At 40.4% G+C, this 22,980-nt stretch overlaps 3 protein-coding genes across 4 annotated transcripts in view; 2 read left to right on the top strand and 1 right to left on the bottom strand.

Moving 5' to 3' along the window:
• The window catches only part of pde8a (phosphodiesterase 8A), a 43,999-nt gene extending 38,992 nt beyond the window's left edge, over positions 1-5,007 (top strand). Inside the window, exons 18-22 of the mRNA XM_069173800.1 lie at positions 555-772; positions 1,731-1,863; positions 2,706-2,870; positions 3,012-3,141; positions 3,717-5,007. Of these exons, the coding sequence (XP_069029901.1) occupies positions 555-772; positions 1,731-1,863; positions 2,706-2,870; positions 3,012-3,141; positions 3,717-3,823 (753 nt within the window). The 3' untranslated portion in view covers positions 3,824-5,007. The remainder of the gene's footprint in view (positions 1-554; positions 773-1,730; positions 1,864-2,705; positions 2,871-3,011; positions 3,142-3,716) is intronic.
• A 3,095-nt stretch (positions 5,008-8,102) lies between these two features.
• Positions 8,103-16,752, top strand: LOC138212896 (KH homology domain-containing protein 4-like). The gene is made up of 14 exons (XM_069173561.1): positions 8,103-8,221; positions 9,104-9,377; positions 9,467-9,586; positions 9,698-9,771; positions 10,106-10,158; positions 10,308-10,513; positions 11,155-11,363; positions 11,567-11,627; positions 11,912-11,969; positions 12,193-12,428; positions 12,796-12,900; positions 14,395-14,480; positions 14,575-14,693; positions 15,147-16,752. The coding sequence occupies exons 1-14, from the start codon at positions 8,193-8,195 to the stop codon at positions 15,275-15,277; spliced, it is 1,761 nt and encodes a 586-aa protein (XP_069029662.1). The 5' UTR covers positions 8,103-8,192; the 3' UTR covers positions 15,278-16,752.
• Positions 16,321-22,980, bottom strand: part of LOC138212895 (fibronectin type III and SPRY domain-containing protein 2) — an 8,182-nt gene continuing 1,522 nt past the window's right edge. For both annotated transcript variants that reach the window (XM_069173559.1, XM_069173560.1), the window contains exons 3-13: positions 22,687-22,782; positions 22,139-22,372; positions 21,895-21,917; positions 21,436-21,557; positions 20,399-20,563; positions 20,145-20,279; positions 19,833-19,986; positions 19,058-19,191; positions 18,287-18,419; positions 18,009-18,185; positions 16,321-17,150 (exon numbers count right to left, since the gene is read on the bottom strand). In XM_069173559.1, coding sequence (XP_069029660.1) covers positions 16,901-17,150; positions 18,009-18,185; positions 18,287-18,419; positions 19,058-19,191; positions 19,833-19,986; positions 20,145-20,279; positions 20,399-20,563; positions 21,436-21,557; positions 21,895-21,917; positions 22,139-22,372; positions 22,687-22,782 — 1,623 coding nt within the window. In that variant the 3' untranslated portion in view covers positions 16,321-16,900. The remainder of the gene's footprint in view (positions 17,151-18,008; positions 18,186-18,286; positions 18,420-19,057; positions 19,192-19,832; positions 19,987-20,144; positions 20,280-20,398; positions 20,564-21,435; positions 21,558-21,894; positions 21,918-22,138; positions 22,373-22,686; positions 22,783-22,980) is intronic.

The following is a 22,980-nucleotide window of genomic DNA, read 5'->3' as shown; positions in this document are numbered from 1 at the left end:
TTTCTAGAACCACCAATTAACCTGAGGTGCATGTTTTTGGATGGTGGGAGGAAGCCAGAGTACCCGGAGAGAACCCACGCAGGCACAGGGAGAACATGCAAACTCTGCACAGAAAGGCCCAGGACCGGATTCGATCCCAGAACCAAAATGGGTTCAAAATTAAAATAAATCTACAATAGTTCTGCAGACATTCAACAAAATAAAGGATTTTCAGTGTTTTGGGTGGCAATAGAAATACGTATATATCAATGTCGGTCACGTTGCATGTATGTTGTTTTCTTGGGAGGGCTAAATTAAGATGAACATTAAATGTTATTAATCTATTAATAAATCACTGACTCCACTGTCTTTCATAGTGTAGAGCTACTTCCTAATCCAACCTGCAGGCTTAACCACATATGGTAAAAAGGTTATATATACTGTACAGGCTTTTGACTTAATTTATCATTAAAAAAAACTACCAAACTTAACTCCTTATTATATAATAAACTTTAAATTTGATGACCAGTATTAGTTCAGCCTTCATATGTTTTTCGTGTCGCTTGCCACAACAGCAAAGTTTGGATCCCATTGACGAGGTGGCTGCCCTGATTGCTGCGACTGTGCACGATGTGGACCACCCAGGCCGCACCAACAGCTTCCTGTGCAACGCAGGAAGCGAGCTGGCCATCCTCTACAATGACACAGCTGTGCTAGAGAGTCACCATGCTGCGCTGGCCTTCCAGATCACCACCAGAGATGATAAGTGCAACATCTTCAAAAACATAGAAAGGTAGGAGATTGATTACACATGGACGAGATAACCACAAAATATGTTTATGGCTCGGCTGTTCATAGCTCAGCTGAAGATCACATGATCACCAAACATACTGTAAATGTAGTGCCTTTCGTTAAACTAACCATTTTCCTTAACTATAAAAATAAAGTGGATATAGTTTCAGTATGTAGCTACAAGTATGACAAAGACCAAAATACCCATCATTTAAAAAAAAAAGAAGCTATAAATCTAATTAAATTTTCAATCAAAAAAGTGCACTGTGTGCTCAAAAGACCAATATTTAACTCTGTGCCTCCAAAAATAGTGGAAAATAGTGAGCTTTTGCTCACACTGGGTTGCAAAAATGGTTTCTGTATTTCCATTTTTGTTTGAATCATTCCTTTAATTTATTCCAAGTTAGGTCTTTTGCTGACTTTTTGTGCAGTTTGAGCCATTAAACTAGGAAACTCTATGATATTAGATAAACAAATATTGTCTGATATACAGAATATATTTGTATATATCAATATGTAAAATTAGGAGGCGTTATATTTAATGCATAGAAATACTTTGTGATAAAGACATGACCCAAAGTGTCATCGGGGATATGCTCAGTCTGCGTATGTGTTGATGAGAGCAGGACTGTGTGTGTGTGTGTGTGTGTGTGTGTGTGTGTGTGTGTGTGTGTGTGTGTGTGTGTGTGTGTGTGTGTGTGTGTTGACAGCAGCAGGGTAGTAATGTGATTTCAGTCCCAAAACAGAATAGCTCACATGTGCTGGTCTCCTCAGAGGGGGAAGGTGAACAAAGCATCTATTCATCGCTACTGTCACTGCAGTCAGAAGGGGAAAACTGTTCATACGGGTTTCCATTCTATTTACCACACTGTCATCTCAATCTCTCTCCCGGTTCTCTCTTTTTCTCCTCTCCGTGCCTTTCCCTCCTTCACCCATGCGATTTCTGTCTCTTTCTCTAGAAATGAATATCGAACATTACGACAGGCCATCATTGATATGGTGCTCGCAACTGAGATGACCAAACACTTTGAACACGTCAACAAATTTGTCAACAGCATCAACAAGCCACTGGCTGCTCTGGAGGAAAACGGGGTGAGATTAAAAATTCAATCATGCTGAAACACTTTTAAATGTTTTGTTCAATGTCATACTTGTGTAGAAATAGTAGTTCTAATTTTAGCATTTTTTTTTTCTAAATAAATCACACAGGATCAACACAGCTATTGTAATCTCATTCTGTCACACAGCGTTGAAGAATCATTATCTAACAGCATGCGGGCAACAATAGTTTGAGAGCTTGGGAGATGATGATACTGGTTCAGGAGACATGCTGCTTGTTGTTGCCTCGGTACAGATATCTTTGTGGGGAGAGAATTTTACAACTTGGTACCATCTTTCTCGTCCTCGTGTGGAATGCTCAACACAGACACTTAAAAGTTATCTTGCCTTTTAAAGGCAGGAGTGATACCAATAAATGATCTTCGACACTTTGTACATTTGAGTTCTTGGTAGAAAATGATATGGAGGTTAAGTTTAGTTCATAAAAGATGTTACAAATGCTTTGGGGAATTTTTTTTTATTTTTATCACATTTGTGCAAATCATTTAATTGTAAAATTAATTTTAAGACCTGAAGGTCTAAAATAAAGCCATCACTTATTTTGGCTCAGCAAAACAGGCTTTCTGTTCTTTTGTCAAACATAATTGTAAGTGAATTGAACTAGCCTGAAAGTCATGTGACTTCATGCTGCTCATTTACGTGTAACTAATACTAATATAACTGAATACTTCTCCTCCTTAAAGAAAACTAAACCCTTTATCAGCTGACAGTCCTACACTTTATCCCCCAGTTTACTGCTAATACTAATAAGTAGAACTTGAATTTTCTTTCTACTAATAGTCTGTGTTTTTTTGTTGTTGTTGTTTTTTTTTAAGGGAAACAATGATGAGGAATCTGCTAAAAGCATCCTGACATCCCCTGAGAATCGCATCCTTGTCAAGCGGATGCTGATTAAGTGTGCAGACATCTCCAATCCATGCAGGCCTCAGGAGCTCTGTATAGAATGGGCCGGACGCATCTCAGAGGAGTATTTTGCACAGGTAATTAGAAAAAATAACATGGTGTGTGGAGATGGATCCAGCAGACAGCAGCTGCACTGTGGATTTATTTATTTTTTTTTTTTTTGTCATTTCTGTATTTATTGTGCTTGATGATCACTTGTACTCTCGTCTCTGGTACAGACGGACGAGGAGAAGAGACAAGGTCTACCAGTGGTTATGCCTGTGTTTGACAGAAACACGTGTAGCATCCCAAAGTCCCAGATTTCCTTCATAGACTACTTCATTACGGACATGTTTGATGCATGGGATGGTAAGACCGCACAGCATGACAAACATGAGATACTGTACATACATGCGCTGCTGATTGTGTCATTTACAACGGTTTTTAAATTAATGACCGAATAAAGTATCATCGTTTTATAATGTTTCATAATAGATTTTTATATCGACAAGTCTTAACGATGCACCAGTTTGATAGATTGGATCAATACCTGTACAAATTATGAAGTTGATCAATAGACTGTCCAAGTTACATTAGATATGTCTATGTCTGTTTCATTGTAAAATTAAGCCGTTACATCCAATCGGGTAGCTTACAGTGAACCACCAACTCAGTTTTTGGTGCCACATCAGTCCCTGTCTTGGTGATCCCTAATATAAAAATGAATCCAATGACTTGTACACAGTGAGCTATACAATTTTCAGATTGGGAAAAAACTGATTACTGGTATTATTCTGGTATTGGGAATCTGTATTTGGTATCAGCAGATATCCCGCTATGGCTCGATGCTTCCATTCCAATTCTTTAGAGGTCTTTAAAGGCCAATCAAATAATTCTCCAATAAAATCTCATAATAAGTTCCACTTTTTTTTTGTCTTCTCCAGCTTTTGCAGACCTCCCCAATCTTATGCAGCACTTGGACAACAACTTCAAGTACTGGAAAGGTCTGGATGAGAGAAAGCTGCACAGCCTGCGACCACCTCCAGAGTAGGCTGCTAGTGTTCGGCCCCGGGACTCCGATGTCCGGGGTAGACCTCCTCTCTCCTGCTGGGGCGTCTCTCTCCCTGCCCGCCCAGCCAGCCAAAGGGCCTCCTCGCCTTCACTCTCCTGCTTCTGTAGCACGCCGAGCGTCCACATGTCCGTCCTTACAGAAACCACAGAAGGACTTCCTGACAGGCAGTTGCAGCAGTAATGCTGCCGGCTTTACAAGCCCGTCAGATGAGAACTGTGACAAACAGACACGGACACACAGAATCCCTATGAACTTCTCGTGCCTCTCAGGCATTCGCAGTGTAGCCGGTCAAGTGACATGACTGAGAGAGGGTCCTTACAGGTCTCCTGGCAAAGCATCCGTCCTCTTGATTACCACGTGGGCACTCCCTTCTGCCTGTTTGAGTAAAAACTGCTTGTTTACTGAAGGAGTGGATGGAAGTGTGATTTGGATATGAAGGTGTTCGGTCCACGTCAGGCCATATAATCACTTCAGACCTCCATCCCTGTGCTCGCAGCAAGGCAGGACCTCTCCTTCAGCCCCTGAAGGCCACACCGTGAAAGAACACTTCACTGCTTTTTTTTTTTTTGTTGTTTTGTTTATTTGTTTGTTTTTGGGCAATATTTTCACGTGTCCTTCAGAAACACATCCAAGCTGACACGTAGGTGTCATATCCGACATGTGAGAGGGGATGCTTTCTTCATGGGTCATGGAGTGGACCTTTATCTTAGGCCACTGCTGAGAGACAACAACCTCAACATCATGATTATAGGTATCTAATTACAGATGATTTGGTATGTTAATTTTTCTTAGATGTTCCATATTTTCTATATTAAAATTCATAAATGAATTAGTTGACAAAATAAGAACAAAATGAATTTAAAAAGAGAGCGAAAAGCCAAAGCTAATGAAGACAAATACTACTATAACTCTCAAAAATTCACAATTATTATTCATATGAAGCATTACCATATTAAACATTTTTATTTTCTTATCAAAAGTACAGTACCAGTTTGAATGAACACTTTTGTATTGCACTGTAAACAATATTAGAAATGTCTACGTCTCAGTGATTTGTCCAGGGATGGGATGTTGCATTGGAGAATAAGCTGTTATTGTTGATCATCAGGAGTTAACGTGTCTGGGCGCGTGTGTGCGTATGTGTGTGTGCGTGTGTGTGTGTGTGGGGGGGGGGGGGGGGGGGGGGGGGGGTGCGGTTTGGTTGTTGGTGTGAGTGTGTGAGTGTATTCATTGTTGCAACAATCCCTTACTCTTGGTTTAATGCTGTAAACCGCTTGACATTTGACAACAGCAGAAATATGTGAAAACATTTTGGACTTGAAAAATTTTTCTCCCAGAAATTTTTGTATCTGGTTTATCCTACTGAAAAAGACTGCCTTATTTTATACAATATTTATACAGTACATCCCACTGTGCAACTGCAACAGACATCTGGAGTTTTTATTATGACATAGTCCGAAGGTTATGTTCAAGTAAATCTCAATATTTTTATAGACAATGAATTTTACACTGGATTTGCAGCAAATGAGATCAAACCATGATAGCTATCTGAATACCTGTGAATGGGATGGTCACACAGAGCATGTATACAGAGAACTAAATGGTTAAGAAGGATGTGGATCGCAGAGTTGTCTATCACTGTCTTTAAGCAGTCTCCTAGAGGCCAGCTTGCATTGATTTCTGATCAAACATCATTCTATTTTGGCCACTTGTCCAACATCCTTATGCACAGACCCAGGGAACGGCTTTTTGTTCAAGGTTGGATTCAGATTAGGATACTAATATATGTGTTAAAGATTGTTGCTTATTAAGAATATTTCCTCTTTAAACAGTATATAAATGCCATAACAGCTAAGCAAATGGTGGTTAATAAGAGGTATTGACCACAATTATCTTTGTTTCTCTCTTATGACAGAAATGTACACTCAATCAGGGGATTTGTTTGTTCCTTCTGATTCACATTTTGGGCTGAAGGCACGGAAAAAATAAATTAGAAACTATTCAATGAAAAATAAAATAATGTCAATTATATGTTTGCAGTCTACTTCCCGCAATAATTCAATGTCTACCCTCTTGTCCGTTATCTTCCCATCTTTTTCCACTCTTTCTTTATTAGCCAAGAATAAGATTTACAAATGTATTGAATATGTGCACACAGTTTGTCTGCCTACCTCTTTAAGTTAGTTTTGTTACTATGAATGATCTTCATTTGTAGAGAGATAAGAAAGGACCAAGTTTGAATCCAAGTTTTTCAGTTTTTGTGAATGGAAGCAAAAGATACATCTTGAACTACGTGGCGGCTGGCTGAGACGCTGGCTTGGAGATCAACTACATCTACTGTAACAAGGGAAATGGATCGCTGAATCTGTCCAGTTTCAACACCGTGTTACCAGCTCTCAATTGGGGAAGAGAACAAGTCGTAGGAGTAGCCATACTATTTAAGGATATTTTTTTAAAGAATACGGAGAAGCATAATCTGACTGCTACTACTCCCTGTTGTTCCAAGTTTTGAGACAGCTCTAAATGGCAACATAACAAATGATATCAGTGCCCTCCAAACAGTTACACATGACAGTTAGATAAATGATTCAGTTTTTCAATCTGCCACATATGAAGAAACACTATGAAACTTGGGTTTAACAGGAGAGGCTGTGGCTAAACATTGTAAAGATGTAAAATAAGGTAATGTCTAATTTCTTCTTTCAAAAATTACATAATCTGTCTTTAAGGTTTAGGTAGTAGTGGACACAAAAACAACTTTGGGTGGGAAAGATGCTGATTTGGTTTTTAAAGTGAAAAAGACTTCAGTAAGGTTTAGAAACAATTGTGGTCATGGACGAAGATAGAAATAGAATATGGTTCTCCCATATCAAAATCACTTGGTCGACCCATCTATCCACCACAACCTCCTACCTTCGAGGTTTTGCACAAGACAAGAGACATTAAGTCACACTGCTGCAAGAGCTCCTCGTCAGGTAAACATAAACATAAGCCTTTTTAAGCATTTCAACAAACAATACTTTTAATTTTTCATACGACTTTCTTTCCTCATAATTACAAATTAACAGACTGATACAAATAGTACATTTCTAGTGTTGTCCAAAATATTGGGGTTAAAAGAAAAATAACATTTATAAACGACGAATTAGTTAAGTCTGTAATGTATTAGCTGCTGCAGGACTTTGTCATGCAATCCATGACTGATATGTTGGATTTCATAAATATATTAGAATATGAGACTGCACAGAAAGAGAAAACACATGCTTCATTCATTCCCTGTATTGTCTACTGTTGAAGTGAATGGAGGACTAAGTGAGAGAGAGTGAAAGAATGAGGGTGAGATGTAGCCTACTTGCTTTTAGGCCTCAGGTTCACGTACACAACCAGCTGTGTTGTAAACATTACACATACCTGCTTATGAGGGCACACCATAGAACTTAAGATATCAATGACACTTGTAGATTTGAATGATGTAAACAATAAGCATTATTTTGCGTAAAATTGTCTCTGAGCGGTGGCTGATAAAATTGCGTGGACAGCTAAGCCGTCTGATGACGTTCATTTTTGCAGGTTTCCAGGTCAATTTCTAAAATGGTAGTTTACTACTCTAACAACAGCTATTCTGACCAGCATATCTGTCGCTGTGCAGCGGCGATGACACCTTGTACAGACACGGGTAACCGCAAACTTAGTCAATGTTTCCCTCCAGACTGTAACCATGATTTGTTGTTGCAGCATTGCTTTTTGTGTTTACCGACCCTGTCACATCCTCACACTACCCATTCCATTCATGTGCAGATTGCATCTTGCAGACACGCGTTAACTTCAGAGGACATGGGCAACCAATGCTCAAAACACACAGCCATCATGAATGTAATATATTTGTAGTTAAAAACAATTAGACTAATGTGACATTTAGACACCCCCCCCCCCTCCCCACACACACACACACACACACACACACACACACATTGTAATCCAGCCATGGTCCTGAACTAGAGAAAATGTGAGCCTTAAACTTGGGGATTTTTTTTTTTTTTTTGTATGCTTAACCAAATATTTTAAATGAAAGTATAAATTCAATACTTTATACCTTATTTTATGTTCAATAAACTCGGTGGCCTTTGCTTTTTATTTTTATATATTTGATGTACAATTCGCCCACCTGTTGGACTCGTCCGCGTAACACGATTAACGGCTCCTCTTCCGCTACGTCACACTTTGCGACAAAAGTCGTCACAAGAACTCGCCGGCGCCGGAGACGAGCAGACCGATGGCGACCGTCGTTCAGCGTCAACTCCATTAGAAACTATTTTAATTTTTACTTCAGATTTAGTGGAGTGGTGCTATGTCTTCGGGAATGACTGGACAAACACCGTAAGTTGTTCGTGTAGTTTGTTGTTGTTGTTGTTTTTTTAACTCCACGCTGCATATTTTCACCGAACAGCTAAGCTAACCAGCTAAGCTAACGCTGATTTACAAACAACTAGCGGACACGATTCTGGCCTGCTAGTAAAAGTTAGCTCGCGGGCTGTTATTTACACACTAAAAGAGCTCCACGAGTTGGACGAACCGGGTTTATTTCACCAGAATACTTTAAACACTGGATTTCCTCACAGTCTTAAATTGATGTATTGTTATTACGAACATCTAAATATTGCATCGTAACTTGATAAATTAGCGAGCTCAGCCTTAGCATCAACAACCACAGCCTAATGTTATCTTTAGAATTATTATTATTATTATTATTATTATTTGGTACAAACACGATAATACTGCTGGTTTAATCAAAACACAGACTTTATCAACGAGAGACATTTAAAACACTAAAATATACCTGTAAGATATTTTTGTTTAGTTACGCAATTTACGCTTAAAAAAATCCCCACAAACGTTAAGTATTTTGTCAATTTGTTCATATTGCGTGCGCTTTTTTTTTGTCTTCTCCATGTTGCTGCGATGAGTACATTTCCCCACTGTGGGATTAATAAAGTCTAATCTAATCAATATCGTTTTAGATAAGAAATATTATCCACTAAGTGTTGTCATAATTATTATTTTTTTTTACAGCCTTAATTTGGAGCTATTGGATTATTTGCAATTTACAATTTAGTCATTATGTCTACATTACTGGTGGTTATTGATCAAAAATAGCATTATGGAAATGTTTTGTGAAAGCAGCAGTTATGTACACCTGAATTGTTACAAATATGTTCATCTAATATTCATTTTTTTTGTTTGTTTTCGTTTTATTCTCAGGTGCCTAAACAGCCGTTGGGACCAGCCAGCGCAGCCTAAACAGACTGTAGATGTACAGCAGCAGAGAAGGAGTGAAAATGCAGCCCACCCTGTGTCTTTACCAGGAGTCGTCAGCGCTGCTCGTTCAAACAGTGCAGTTTCCCAGCCACCGGAACCAGGAGAAAAGCCAGCGCCTCAGGGAGGTGTGGAAATGGCTGCAGCAATGGCAGCTAAGATAAATGCCATGTTGATGGCAAAAGGAAAGCTGTTGACTCCTCCACCGTTACTTGCAAAGGTACACATTTTCGAAAGCTGTAGCAATTAACTGCGTTTTAGCAGTTCCCTGAAGACTTATAGTTTTCTTTCTTATTTCACGTCTTGTAGACCTCTTCTAGTGTGCCTGTGTCAACCACTACAGAGGAGATGGTGGTCACAGAGGTTGACATCAATGATGTACCACTAACCTGCAGGGACCTTCTTACGAAAGGCAAAACACAGGAGGAAGTAAGTGGAAACACACCACGCTCGTTTAGAAAGTAGAGAATGAGAGAGAGAAAGAAGTCTTTAACAGCTTTAAGTAAACACATTCTCTTAAAATGTCTTTATCGCTTTCAGATTCGACAGTTTAGTGGAGCCGTTGTCTCAACAAAAGGTCATTACATGAATGGCACCGAAAAGGGAAAAGCAGGGTATGTATTAACGCTCATGTCTTAATGCCTTCTTCCTGCAAAAGTAGTATTTTACATGTTAAAGTTTAACATCACTTGTTTAAGAGGGGCAAAGTTGATGTCATATGGGATACGACACACATAGTAAAGATTTGTAAGACATTGATTTTATTTATTTATTTTTTTTCCCCCCTTTTTAAATACTAAGAAAATCTCAACATATTTCTCAGGAGTGCAGAGTCCATGTAATAAGAATCGATCATCATTTGACATAAATTGAGTTTTACGGTGATAATGTGGAAAGAGTGCACAAGTTCAATGTTGTCCTTGACATGTATGATTTGTTGTCTTTTAGACAAAGACCGTTATATTTGCATGTCGTGGGAAAATCCCAAGAGCACGTCAATAGTAAGTAGCACTTTTCTTTTATCTGCTCAGCATGCAGTTTGAGATTGTCTTCGTCTAATGTTAATCATACATGTTGTAAGCGTTCTGTGTCTGGCAAGAAATTGAATATGGCAGATATCCAAACATTGTTAATTTTTCTGCAACATTAGAGGCTGTGATCAGAATAAAGGAGATCATCTCCGAGGACTTGTTGAGGGCCACAGTAGCATCAGGAGGACAACATGTGCCTGTCATGCCGGCGCTCACACTCTACCCTCAGCCTCCTCGGCCCGTCAACCCCCTTTCTGTACCACGGATGCCAAACACCAGCTCAGTGCCGGGCCAGGGACATCGGCCTGCAGCTCCTTATTCAGGGGTAGGCAGACGTGATGTCCATGTTGAAACTAAAGCTTATACAAACAGTAATGAAACATGTCTACGGTTTTCTGGCAGTTAAACACCAACTGCTATGGTGTACTATTCATTCCAGTGTTGCATAAACTGCCTTATGAACAGGTCTGTCCATACTCAGTGTCATACTGTTTGTTGTCAGCTGGCTTTGCTCATATTCTTTGTTATGTGAAACATGGGACAGAGACACATAACAGTTGGAAGATATTCCATGAAAGGTTTTCTAGTCAAACAGCGTACCTGTGGATTGTATGTGAGCGTGGGTCAACACCCAAAATAAGACAAGGATTATTTTGTATAAAGTTATTTATACAGACAATGTTGTCTGTGTTCATCACTGTTGCATTTGGCTTTAATTGTGTCTGTCAGGATTTTACACAGGGAGGTTAAGAAAGTGATGCAAACGAAGACTATGTTGCCTTCACTGATACCCGCCTCCAAAATTAAGTAGCAGTGAGAACATCCCTGGTCTACAGTGAAAAGCCTTGGATGACTGCATCTGCTTACAGAGCTGTTCGACCCCCAGTCAAACTCCTTTTAAATTTCAGTGAACAACCTGAACGTGTGGGGTAAATCACTAAATCACGTGTCTTTATTTATCCTCAGAGTTTTGTGCACACAAAGATTTTTGTGGGTGTGGACCAGGCGCTGCCTTCATTCAACGTAAATGAAAAGGTCGAGGGTCCGGGAGGATCCTACCTGAGTCACATCCAGACGGAGACGGGCGCTCGAGTGTTCCTCAGGGGAAAAGGTTCTGGCTACATTGAACAGGCGTCAAAACGGGAGTCTTTTGAGCCTCTTTATGTCTACATCAGGTATGTTCTATATGAGGAAGTTATTTGTCTTATTGAATGAAGCAAACGCAAATTTAAATCCATGTTGTGTGGTATCAGTTTTGATTCATTTGTGACTAAAAACGGCCATTTAAGAGCACTCTTTGCATATACATGCTAAAAACCTATTTTTCTGTACTGAGTCTGCTTCATCCTGTTTAACAATGGTCCCTTGTGTGTTACAGCCACCCAAATGCAGTTGGATTGGACTCAGCCAAGAAACTCACTGAGAGTCTGCTGGAAACTGTAAGCTCATAATATTGTCTCCATAAATGATTAAAGTTATGGAGTTAATCTGAATTGAATGACAGTCTAATGGGAGGTGTAAGAAAGTGAAACTATAAAAGCATATTGTTTTCTCTGATACCCACCTCCAAAAGTGAAAGTGGTAGCGTGAACCACCTGATCTCCAGAGATAGATTAGGAGTGCTCTGCACCTACCCACAACGCCATCGCTGACAATAAATCAATGCAGCATTTGTGGAATTGTGTCCCTCATAATATAGTTATTGTTTTGTCTCATTCTCCAGGTGAGAGACGAACATACCCAAATGGTGTCGGTGTACACGGCCACAGGCTCAACACAATGTGAGTATTCATTTATACCTGGTAACTAAACAGGCAAATTCCAACAGGGTGACCAAATGTCAGGTACTGACTGACTGCATTCTTCTTGTGGTAATTAATCCTCCTTTGACGTCTTTAGTGGCGCAACAATAGGTTGAAGTAGTAGGTCAGAGTTGTCAAAACACCCTGTTATTCCTCCATGTGATATATGCTATTAACTGAGCGTTCTATACTTTCATTTCAGCATACGCAGCACAAGGATTTCCAGCTAATAGCAATTACTCTAGCCAGGGGTCCTGGTATAACTACCCAGCAAATGGGTATGCTGGCGGCTATTCAGCGTACCCAGGAGCCGGTGGTTATTGGAGTAATGCAAATGGTCCCCCAAGTCATTCTAACATGTCGACAAACCCTCCATCTTCTCAGGCAATGGTTCAGTATCCGGTGTGTCCTAGGAAACCACATCCCTATCTTGTCCAGGTAATTGCCCAAAATGAAAGCTGCCACCGCTTGATGCTTTCAATGTTCCTGTATGAGTTTGACAGTTGTTTTAAACTGTGAATCTTTTTTTTTTTTTCACATCATAGTAATTTTTTTTTTTTTTTTTTCCAATCTGATCAACCACCATAAACCTCAAATACTCATTTTATGATATGAAGCAAGAAAAGCAGGTAAAATATTTTTAAATGGTAACCAGCAAAGGTTCACAGTCTCAGTGGTAGTTTACACAACAAGCATCACAAAACATGAAACCTGTTGAAGCCTTTAAGGAGTTATTTTTTTTATTTTTTTTTTTAAATCCTGTGGCTGCATCAGTGTATATTTGTGTTGGTTTGCCCTGCTTAAGGATCCAGGCAGCAGTGAGACAGTGGAGCCTGAAGGAGCTTTAAACTCGCCGCCTCACTCAGGAAGTCCCAAATGTCATTTCCAGGAGGCGGCTAAGGATGAACAGGTTAGATTAAAGGTTATTTTGCACCAGAACCAGCTATCTCGTGTTTCAGCTTCCATTTGACCACCTGAGCTGATTGCTGCCGTTCTCGAAAAAAAAACGTATCCCACGAAAACGTGCTGCGGCGCATCAGCAGCGTGTCAAAAGCAGCTCACCGCTCCCCTTCAGTAAAAAAATTACGTGATATCTATTTTTGATGAACGTTGGACGGATATCACGTCCAGCTGTACACTGCATATCAACTTGCCAGGAAGTCGGGACAGGAACGGCATCGATTATTCAGTCAATTTCAAAAAAATAAAACGCCCTGTGCAGGCTCCCAATTGTATATCACATCATTACATTAATTTTAAACCCCCTGGAAAAATACAATCTCCCGTTACAGGCACTGTATGTGAAATAGTTACAAAGGAGAAATGTTCTTTGATGACTAAAACTGTATTAAGCAAATTATTACAGTTAAGAGCAAACTGTATTAACTTTGTATTTCACACACCAATGTATGAAATAACAACATTAAAAAACAAAACGGACAACAACAACAAAAAAGAAACCATTCAACACAAATATTAAGACAAATGAAATTTAAAAAAATAAAATGGGCAGACAAAACGCTTGTCGTCTGAAACGCTCCTGTTGGAGTATGAAGCTGTGCAGAAGACGAAACGGTCCCCCGTAGAAAACTGGTAACATATTCAGGCCATTTTAGTGTTAACATGTCTGTGACTCGATAACTGATCTGTTTGAGTTGCTGTTAATAGTTTAACTGCCTGGTCACCGTTCACAGACAAACTTCCGGCATCACTGCTAGACCACAAAAATTGAACAGAATTACACATAATTATATTCCGCAAAACTATTGTATGAAAACAATTAAAGTTTGTTTAATTTTTCATGCATACATGCTGTCCTCTTTTGCTCTAGCCTCTTTTTAGACTGGCTGAGCAGTTAGATTAAGTGTTGTTAAAACATGAAATTACCACCCCTAATACTAACGGCCACTAAACAAAGCCTGGCAGTGTTGTAGATCACAGGCATGTGTTTCAGCTGCGTCACTGTTAATCTGGAAGTTTCTGACATCAACAAAAAGCCCTGAAAGTAACTGTTCCTCTGATAGATTCACATCTTTTGAGTTTTTATGAGGCACATCTGAAGAGGTTTGAATTAAAATAATTTTCATTCAGGTGTTCAAAATAGTTTTATTGTTGCCTTGCTCACTTGTTGCTGGATAACTGCCTCTTCACATATGACAGATTTAGCCTCAACTCAAAATTGAGGAGAGGACACTGTTGGCTGATGTTAAAAGACGGGCCTCTAGTTGCGAGTATGTGAGAGAATAAAAATAATTAGTAAAAAAAAAAAAAACACCAGCTCTGTTTGGTAAGGTTTTTACCTGCTAAAATGTTTTTTTCTTTTTTTCTTTTGCTGTGAGGCAAAGCTTTTCTTTACACAGTAAAGTTTTGATAAGTCTTGAATGTTCTGTACTTTCTTGTTTAGCCTGCCAGCAGCTCTCCAGAGGGTCCTGCTCATCAGGAGTCCACCCTTCCTCAATCCAGTGTTGGAGAGGAGAAAGTAGTAGAAAGGTCTGATAATACATCCTATATCCCCGTCATTTTATTCCCCCTGAATATCATACAGTCTTGTGTGGTGTGGATATTAATGTTATTCTCTCTCCAGGATCCTGATGCCTCCACCGCCACCTCCCTTTGTGGCTCCTGCTCCTGTATCACGCAAAAGGCTGAGAGATGCAGTGACAGACGAGACAGCTAGTTTGCCCAGCAGCACCGCATCAATGGGTATGTATTTCTGTATTTCTTAACATTCTGAGAGCACTCAGACATTTCTTCTGTGGAGTTGTCTGTTGCATGAAATGGCATCTCCCCCCACGGAGCAATGGGGAAGGAGTGGAGACCTGTGTGAATCTCTCCACTGGTGGAACTCACTAACATGCTCTTCTTGTATATGTTTTTTGTCTTTCCCTTGTTTTCTCTCTCAACATGTGTCCCCGGACCTGCCTGTTATGGATGTGTGCTCTGCTGCCGTTTCATTTGATATCTTCCCTCCCCTGGCTGTGGATCAAACGAACTGAAAAACCATCGCTAATATGGGGCTCCTCAATGGGTTTCCTTTTTGTCTTCTTCTCTCTCTTTGTCTCCCCCCACCCCCCCACCCCTCTCTCTTCCGCCTGTCTCTGTCTCCCACCTTCCTTCTACTTTTCTCTTGTCTACATTTTTTGTGTCCCCTCACAGGTGTTCAGGAGGCGGTGTGCCGAAAGATTTCCAAAGTGGAGGAAGATACATCAGGGCTAGTGCCCTACGGAGGAGATTCCTCCGATGAAGAGGAGGAGAGGACACGCAGCAGTAAGACCGATAACTCATAACCTCTGCCCAGTCCTATCCCCACTGTCCTGGATTTTACACATCCAAAGTATTCAGTAAAATCAACACACCTCTCAAACTCAAACCCCATGAGAGGAAAAGTCCACATTTGCATTGTCATACACTGTTTCAGGACTAAACCAGTGTTTTTGCTATTTTTCCCCTTTACTACAAAGGACAAATATGTTATTGCTAATAGTTTCCCAAGCAAAATGCCTTACTTTAAAGCTTTTCTACAATGACACTTCTTCAAAATGACACCACTTTAAATATTAACATCTACTTTACGACTTTAAAGAGCATTGTGTAGGATCTAGTGGCAAAATCTAAGATTGCAACCAACTTGACACCCTCCCCTTTCAAGTGTGTAGGACGACCTCCTTCGGCCATGAAGAATGTGAAACTGCAGCCAGTGTTTGGTTTGTCCCTTCTGGGCAACTGTAGAAACATGGCGGGCTCCACAAAAGAGGGCCCGCTCCTCATGTAGATGTGAAGGGCTCGTTCTAAGCTAATTAAATCACAATTATTCTTTCAAGAGATTCTATAGATGAATAGTAAACAGTCTGAATGTGCAATAAATACTCGTATAGTCTTTCGATTTCTGGGGCTCTAGTAGACTCTTAAGGACAGATGGTTTTTATTTTCTTGTCCCTTTTGTAGGTTTTGCTTTGTGTGGTTAGGTTTCACTTTTTCCTTTTTTTTTTTATTTATTTATTTTTTTTTAAAATTTTGTAATGCTTCTCCCACAATTCCTTTCTGTAACCCCCGAAACAAGGTGCATAAACCAGTTGGTCTAAGTCAAAGGTGAGGATATTTAAATTTATGCCCACATGTATAGCAAGTGTAAAAATAGAAATATAGACAGACACCAACTAGTTTAATGCGGTGATGCGTTTTTGTTTATAGCCACATGACTTAAAATGCAACACATCTTGTGGCTACATCTCCTTTAGGAATTTAGAGGGTGGGGTTTTAGAAAATTGCATTTTTTTTTTTTTTTCATAGTGTTTTTTTCACCTGTTATTGCTGTCTTGAGACAAGCCACTTTTTATCTTTTCTTTTTTTCTTTTGTCTGACTCTTAAGTTGTGCACAATCTTTTAAATAACAGCAAAAATCTGTTAACGTCAACCATTAAACGAACTAGATCCAGACAAATAAAGCACATCACAACAGTGTAGAAGAATTCAGGGTGGACTTTTCCTTCTTGGGATGTGAATACAGTTGTATAAGAACTACAAATGATTTGTTTATTTTTCTTGGAATTTGTTTTTTTTTTTTTTTTTTCCTTCCCCCAATGCATCTTTTGTTAAATAAAAACAAGCTCCTTATTTTCCCTTTTTTAATTTCAACACCTGGTCTGCTGCAGCTACAGATAGTTTAGAATCATATTGTACAATTCAGTGAAACCTTTTCTTATCTTGGAAAATGGTGTATGCCTGTTCCCATGGAATACTATAATAAAAACAACTGAAAATCCCTTATTGACTTTATGAAGTCGGGTGTTCGCAATGTTGGTATATTGAGGATGTCACTCAGCACTGTGGTAAGTATTGAAAACAAAATTAATTCACGTCCTAATAACCCAGGGTTTATTACATGTTAATCCTAGAAGGGAAACCAGGCATCAGATGAACGTATGCTCGGGAGCCTCTATGCCGTTGTGCACAGTCAGCGCTCCTGGGTTGTCCAGGCTAAAGCAGGAGTGGACGTAATTTCGGAAGTTACAGTGAAAGGTGTGCAGATGTTGTTCCAGATTTACATTAAAGAAGGACAGAGTCCCCCTCTCGTAGTCGAGGGCCACTCCAATCCGCACTGGGTTCACTGTAATCCTCAAATCAGGACTCCAACCGTTGTGCAGGAACTCGTATTTATGCCTAAAAGAAGAGGAAGGCGGCATTATATTTAGAACATCTTTGCTATACAGAATCAGAAAGCTTGTTTTTGCATCCTGTTGGGATCCTTTTCCCACTCTGTCAGCCATTAGGAAAGCAGATGCAAAATAATGAAGCAGCAGCAGGATTTTAAATGGCTGCAGATTAAAGAAAATGAAAAATGTGATTTGTTAAATTACGCGTAGGCAGAATCAACAAGAAGATTCCCACAATGGGGAACCACATTCAGGCCTTGTGTGATACACCGCAACGAATGATTCGCTAAATGTGATAATTCATCTGTCCTGCTTTGTTGCGAGACGAGTTGCCATAGAAACACATAAAGTAACAGATATTCAACTGTGGGCTTTTTCTGCCTTCAGTGGGCTTCGTTTTGCACCAAGCGGATGCACAATTTTTTGCTTAGGAAAGGAAAATTTCAGAAAGCTAAAAATACAGTCTTGGCCCAGTTTCCGTGAACTGCAATAGCAGTCCCTCAGGATCAGCGTGGTAATTCTGGTATCAGATTGGCTGAAAATTCAGTTTAATCCAGTTTCTTTTCCCTGGCTTGTGCAATAAATGGGAATAAGTGCATTTGAAAAATGTGAGGAGAAATAACAAGGCTACTTTAACTCGTGTTTTGTTTAAAAAAAACAAAAACAAAACCAGCAGACATCTGAAGAATGTCGTCACTCATCTGTTCAAAGTCACATACAGGAGCACTTCTAAAGTATTAAGCTGTTACAACCATCTCCAGTATGTTTTTGAACTACCAAAGAGGGCCCAGTGTCTCGGGGACACCAGTCTGGAGGGTAATAACATGCCGTGCTGCTGTTTGAATGTGAACGGTGGTGCAGTCACCTGGATGGGCTGAGAATGTGTCTCATACACCAGGAGCTGCTGTTGGCCCCGAGGTACGAGTTTCTCTCCGTGTCCTCGTATGCAACTCCTATACGAAACTCCGTCCCATGATCCACCTCCACTTCCCAGTAGTGTCTGCCTCGCACTGGAATCAGATCCCCCAGGACGGCCACACATCTATACATATAACAAACACGCGCTACATACCTGCACTCACAAATGTTCCATCTTAAAAGTCCCTCATATTCTGTCACACGAGCAGCCGCTGTGTACTCCACCTGGTAAAAGTGTTGTCATCCAAGGCCATAGCACTGATCGGCAGTTCCTCATCTCCATAAAATATGGTGAAGCCGTCTTCAGAGATGGACATGCATGGATGGGCCGTGTCCTCCAGGAGGTAGAAGAACGTACCTGCACAGGTAAACAAACACTGTTTGGCATAATATGAATGTGCTCAAAGTGCTGGTAGAAAGTAGGAAAACGCACAAAAGCTATTTAATCACTATAGTTTGTTACATCTCATGTTAAGTCTTTATTTTTGAAAATAAATTCAGAACGAGAATGAAGTGTTACAGATAAAACTACACCGTCAAATGCGGTGGTTCCCTTATTTATGATTATTTAACCTTTGTTTAGACTTGAATATCTTGGCTGCTGTATTTGCTCTTTTACAGCATTAAAGTTAAAAGATTGACATGAATAAAACTAGAAATTCAACAACATACAACGTACAGGCTCGGTGAAAGCAATTACAGGCAGGAAGAAAACTGGATTGAGAATGTGCTTTAAATTACAGAGGTGAATAATTTGTGTTAAGAGGTCATGAAACAAATGATTGAGTAAATGACACTTAATAGAAGCCATGTTGTGTGAGAACTTTTGCTTCTGATATTTCTGCCCCTACCAAGTAGAATTTTGAATACAAGACTTGTACTGATAATTGGATATTTTTATAAATTGGTGGTGCAACTCTAAACTAAATAATCTAAATACTTCTTCAACCTCTGGCCAAAAGTGCCATGAACAGTCTGATCCGTGACATTTCTCACCTGTTGTGGAGACAGTAATAACTTCACTCCTGTCACTGGGGCCGCCGATGTTGACTGCTCTCACAGAGATGAGGTAACGTCGTCCCGCCTGCAGCTGGATCAGACACTGACAGGTGGGCACGGCTACTATAGACCTGGGGGATTAACCAATGTGACAAGAGGGCTGATATCACTTCCTTTTCATGATGACATGGCTTTTCTTTCCATACCTCCTCCCAAGTGTAAAGCCTTGAAACAACATCTTGCCTCATAACTTTTCTCTGGGTAAATTGGGCCCATTTCAGTTGAGACAATTTCGGTTCTGCTTTGCAAAAATTATTCAGATGAATGGTTTGACTGCTCTCTGAAGTGACCGGATGAAAAATGAAAACTGCCCCAAATGTGAGGACAGCATTCTGGTTGAGGCTAACAGTGCTGCAGGAGCTGAAGCTAAGAATAGATTTTCTAGGACAGAGTGTGTCTTGATTCAGCAGCTCTATAACCATGGGACCTCAGAAATCCCAGGCAAGCACTAACACTGACTTGTTTATGGAAGTATTGAAGCAAAAGCCTTGTTAAAGGGAAGGCCAGCAAAGACAAATATCATGGGGTGCTGCACCTTTGAAGCTCTGCATATCCAGCGGAGAAGTTCTATTTTTACTGAGCAATTTTAACTTGATCTTTGTGCGTGACCTCTTTTAAAAAGAAACATGACAAATTTCAAGGAAATCTTCATTAAATATTGAGCTTGTTGCCATGTTGAACTGCAGGTGTGTGTTAATAGCCCAGTTCTTACTCGGTGGTACTGCTCTCTGTGCCATCAGTGCTAATCTCACTGAGCTCCACGGTGTACGAGTCTACAGGGTTGGTGTTTCCTGACTCCCAGCGGATCAGCGAGGCCTCTGGACAGCTTGTACACTCCCTCTGCTTGATCACCGGAGGCGACGGCACTGGGGAGAGAGGAATGTTTCAGACCTATTCTCTCTAATGTCAACCGTGAGAGTCTGGGGTGCTTACAAAGTGATTTTTGCAGACAACAGAACAATTACTTTATGTGTCACAAGTTTAATGGCTCTTCGTGTAGCTGGAGGAGCGTGACATTTATTACCTGTCATGTATAAGGCTTTCTCGCTCGCTGGGCTAATGCCTGTGGTGTTGGTAGCCGTCACTGAGAGCTCATACTGAGCGTTGGGAAGCAGATCTGTCACAGTGCAGTGGGTCTCCTTCACTTGTACCTTGCTCTCTGAAGAGAGAGCTCAAATTTAGTTGCGGCTGTTTCGATCATGACATGTTCAGAGAAATTTGAGACTGCAGATGGTGTTATGAGGCATTATGAATCTGCAGCCAGCGCCTGTGTTGTACCATGTGGCGCGCAGGTGCTGTCTGCTGGTGTGTCCTCCAGCACCGGTCTGTAGTAGAGCTCATAATACTCCACCGTGTCATCAGAGAACAAGCTCCAGCACACACGCAGGGACGTCTGGGTGGCAGAGTTGGGCATCTGCGGGTTGATTACCGGGGCAGATGGAGCTGTTTTTATATTGGAGAAACGTTATTCATTATTTATGCATAAAAAGCGCATGTTATAACAGCTTGTTGTACTTCAATACTGTCACCTTTTTGCTTTTATTGATAATGATTCTCATCCACAGGAAAGTGACTTTGAAATTGAATATTTATTCCCAACATCTGAGTTGATCCTTCCTTTCGTGAAAGCACAACTCAATCATTCCTATGAAGGTGAATTTCTGCTGTTTCTTCTTGCTGTCTGTGTCACTTCCGCTTTTAAATGCTGTCAAACTTACAACATCCACAATTATGATTTAATTATATCTGATCGATTATATTTCAGCTCAGATTCGGGTCCTTAACATGACTGTAATTCTATCTTTCAGACTGAGTACTGTGCAACCCGCCTCCTCCCCATCACCACGACTACCAGGGTGTTTAGGGAAAGTTTCGAGCATCATTCACCTGCTGACTTGACTCCATCACCTCCAGCGTGTAGACCAGGGATTTCCTGTCCTATCTCTGTCCTATCATGTGGGCCTACACTGAATGAAGGTGCTTCTAATCTCCATGTTATTTTTTATATTCTTCCAAATGATCTCTAATTATTGAACAGTTTTTAAAATCACTACATGGGTTGTAACACTGCCTGCTTGCTCACTGAGAACATCGCTTGATTATTGACTCTCTGTCACTGTATAAAACCACAAAACTAGTAGATTGCTAGTTAATGGTCTCTGGGCAACCACCATACTAGAAACTTCTCTATCTTGTATTTATAGACAGTCAAACGCGTCGAAAAGCACAACTGTGCATATATAGACAAGAAAAGTATGTGTCGTACTGACAGTCATTTACCAGTGTGCGGTGGGTGAACAGTTTGTAAATCAGACCTGGAACAACATTGATGGAGTCCATCATGGTTTTGACATCCGACAGGTCAGCGAGTGGCGTGTTGAATTTAAGACTTGTAGCCAACGTGAGGTCAACCTCCTCTTTGGCAAACTCCTCGATTCTAACATATTACAAAACAAAAATAAGCGCTGAATTGTAAGATTTAACACTGAACTAAAGCAGCTTATGTTGTGCCACCTGGATCACTTAAAAATGATTCTGTGTGAATCTGCAAAAACCGAGTAAGTGGACCTTGAGTGAGGATTTCTATGACAAAGCAGGCCCAGAATTTACCTTCACACTATAAATTTTTCTACTAACATAATATTAGTCCTGAACTACAGAAAAAAGACTTAGAAACATTGAACATATCCCCGTGCCAGTAATAGTTAGTCTTTTGAAGTATCACTGCAGTCACTGTCACACCATGCATGCTCAGTGAGCAGCATCATCATTACCTTTTGATGGTGGGCATAACTGTCTGTCAATAAAAATCAAAGAAAGCAATTAAACCGCAAAGTAAATAAATGTAGGAATACGAATCAATATTTCATATCAACAAGCATGTTAGTTTTTCACCTGCTGCAACACTGCGGCAGCAAAATCCTCTCCTGGCGTCATTTATCGTCATGTATGTAACTATAAACTGACCGTTTTCTATGAGTGGCTTAAGTAAACACAATGGAAACCAAATGAGGACACCTTCAGGAAAAGCCTCTTGTCCTGGCTGCGGTAGATCTCCTGGGCGGTCTCAATGCGCTCCTTGGAGGTATCCAGCGCCTGACCACAAGCCAGCAGCTGAGAGTACAGGGCCTCCAGCTTGGCCTTCTTCTCCTCCTCCAGTCCAGCCGCCCTCTCGTCGTATCGCTGGGACAACGTCTGCAGCACGTCATTGTAGTGCTGCTCCAAGTGCTGCTCCTGGCGGCCAAAATTCTCCTGCACATGCATTTATATGTGGTGCAGTTACGGATTTATACATTTGTTAGACGGCAGTCAACACATGGGCAGAGGAGGAAGAAGCGAAAAGATGATATCAAAAGAAGCAATGAATCAAATGGGTGTATTTAATTCTTAATTTGAGGCCCTCAAGGAGGCACACGGAGTTTTAAGTTACAAAAAGGAAATCTGACAACTTTATTTCCGTCTTTGAGTAAAAAAAAAAAGTATACCTAAACACTCACACAACCTTAAAATAGTGAACTAATAAAAATAAATCCCATCTGTCACTAAAGTAGACTTTTGAGTATTACCTCGACAGTGAGAAAGATTTCCTCCAGATGACCTGCAAAGTTCTCCATCTCAGCAACTTTCCCCTGCAGCCGATTCCTGATCGAGACGACCTCACTCTGAAGACAATAGAAAGTCAATCATCAGCCCTCTTACGTTTTTATTCAAAACAACTATATAAGCAATCATTTCGCCTCTGCTGTCATGTCTTTCTGAACATGTCTGAGACTTGTTAGACAAAGCTTTCATGTGGACAGCTCCATCTTCTGGGACTTAGCAATAACAAATGTGAAACTGCAGCAGACTTTAGCAGACAT

This window comes from Embiotoca jacksoni, unplaced genomic scaffold (assembly GCF_022577435.1).
Source record: "Embiotoca jacksoni isolate LCO1_2020_lvr unplaced genomic scaffold, fEmbJac1.0.p SCAF_6, whole genome shotgun sequence".
In the NCBI taxonomy this organism is placed as follows: Eukaryota; Metazoa; Chordata; class Actinopteri; family Embiotocidae; genus Embiotoca; species Embiotoca jacksoni.
Note: the sequence above shows the minus strand (reverse complement) of the source record. Positions and strands in the feature narration are given on the sequence as shown.

Coding starts and splice junctions, on each gene's coding strand:
- LOC138212896 (XM_069173561.1), top strand. CDS start 8,193: ATGTCTTCGGGAATGACTGGACAAACACC. Junction 9,587..9,697: donor AAGGCAAAACACAGGAGGAA/GTAAGTGGAAAC, acceptor TATCGCTTTCAG/ATTCGACAGTTTAGTGGAGC. Junction 14,481..14,574: donor GAGGAGAAAGTAGTAGAAAG/GTCTGATAATAC, acceptor TTCTCTCTCCAG/GATCCTGATGCCTCCACCGC.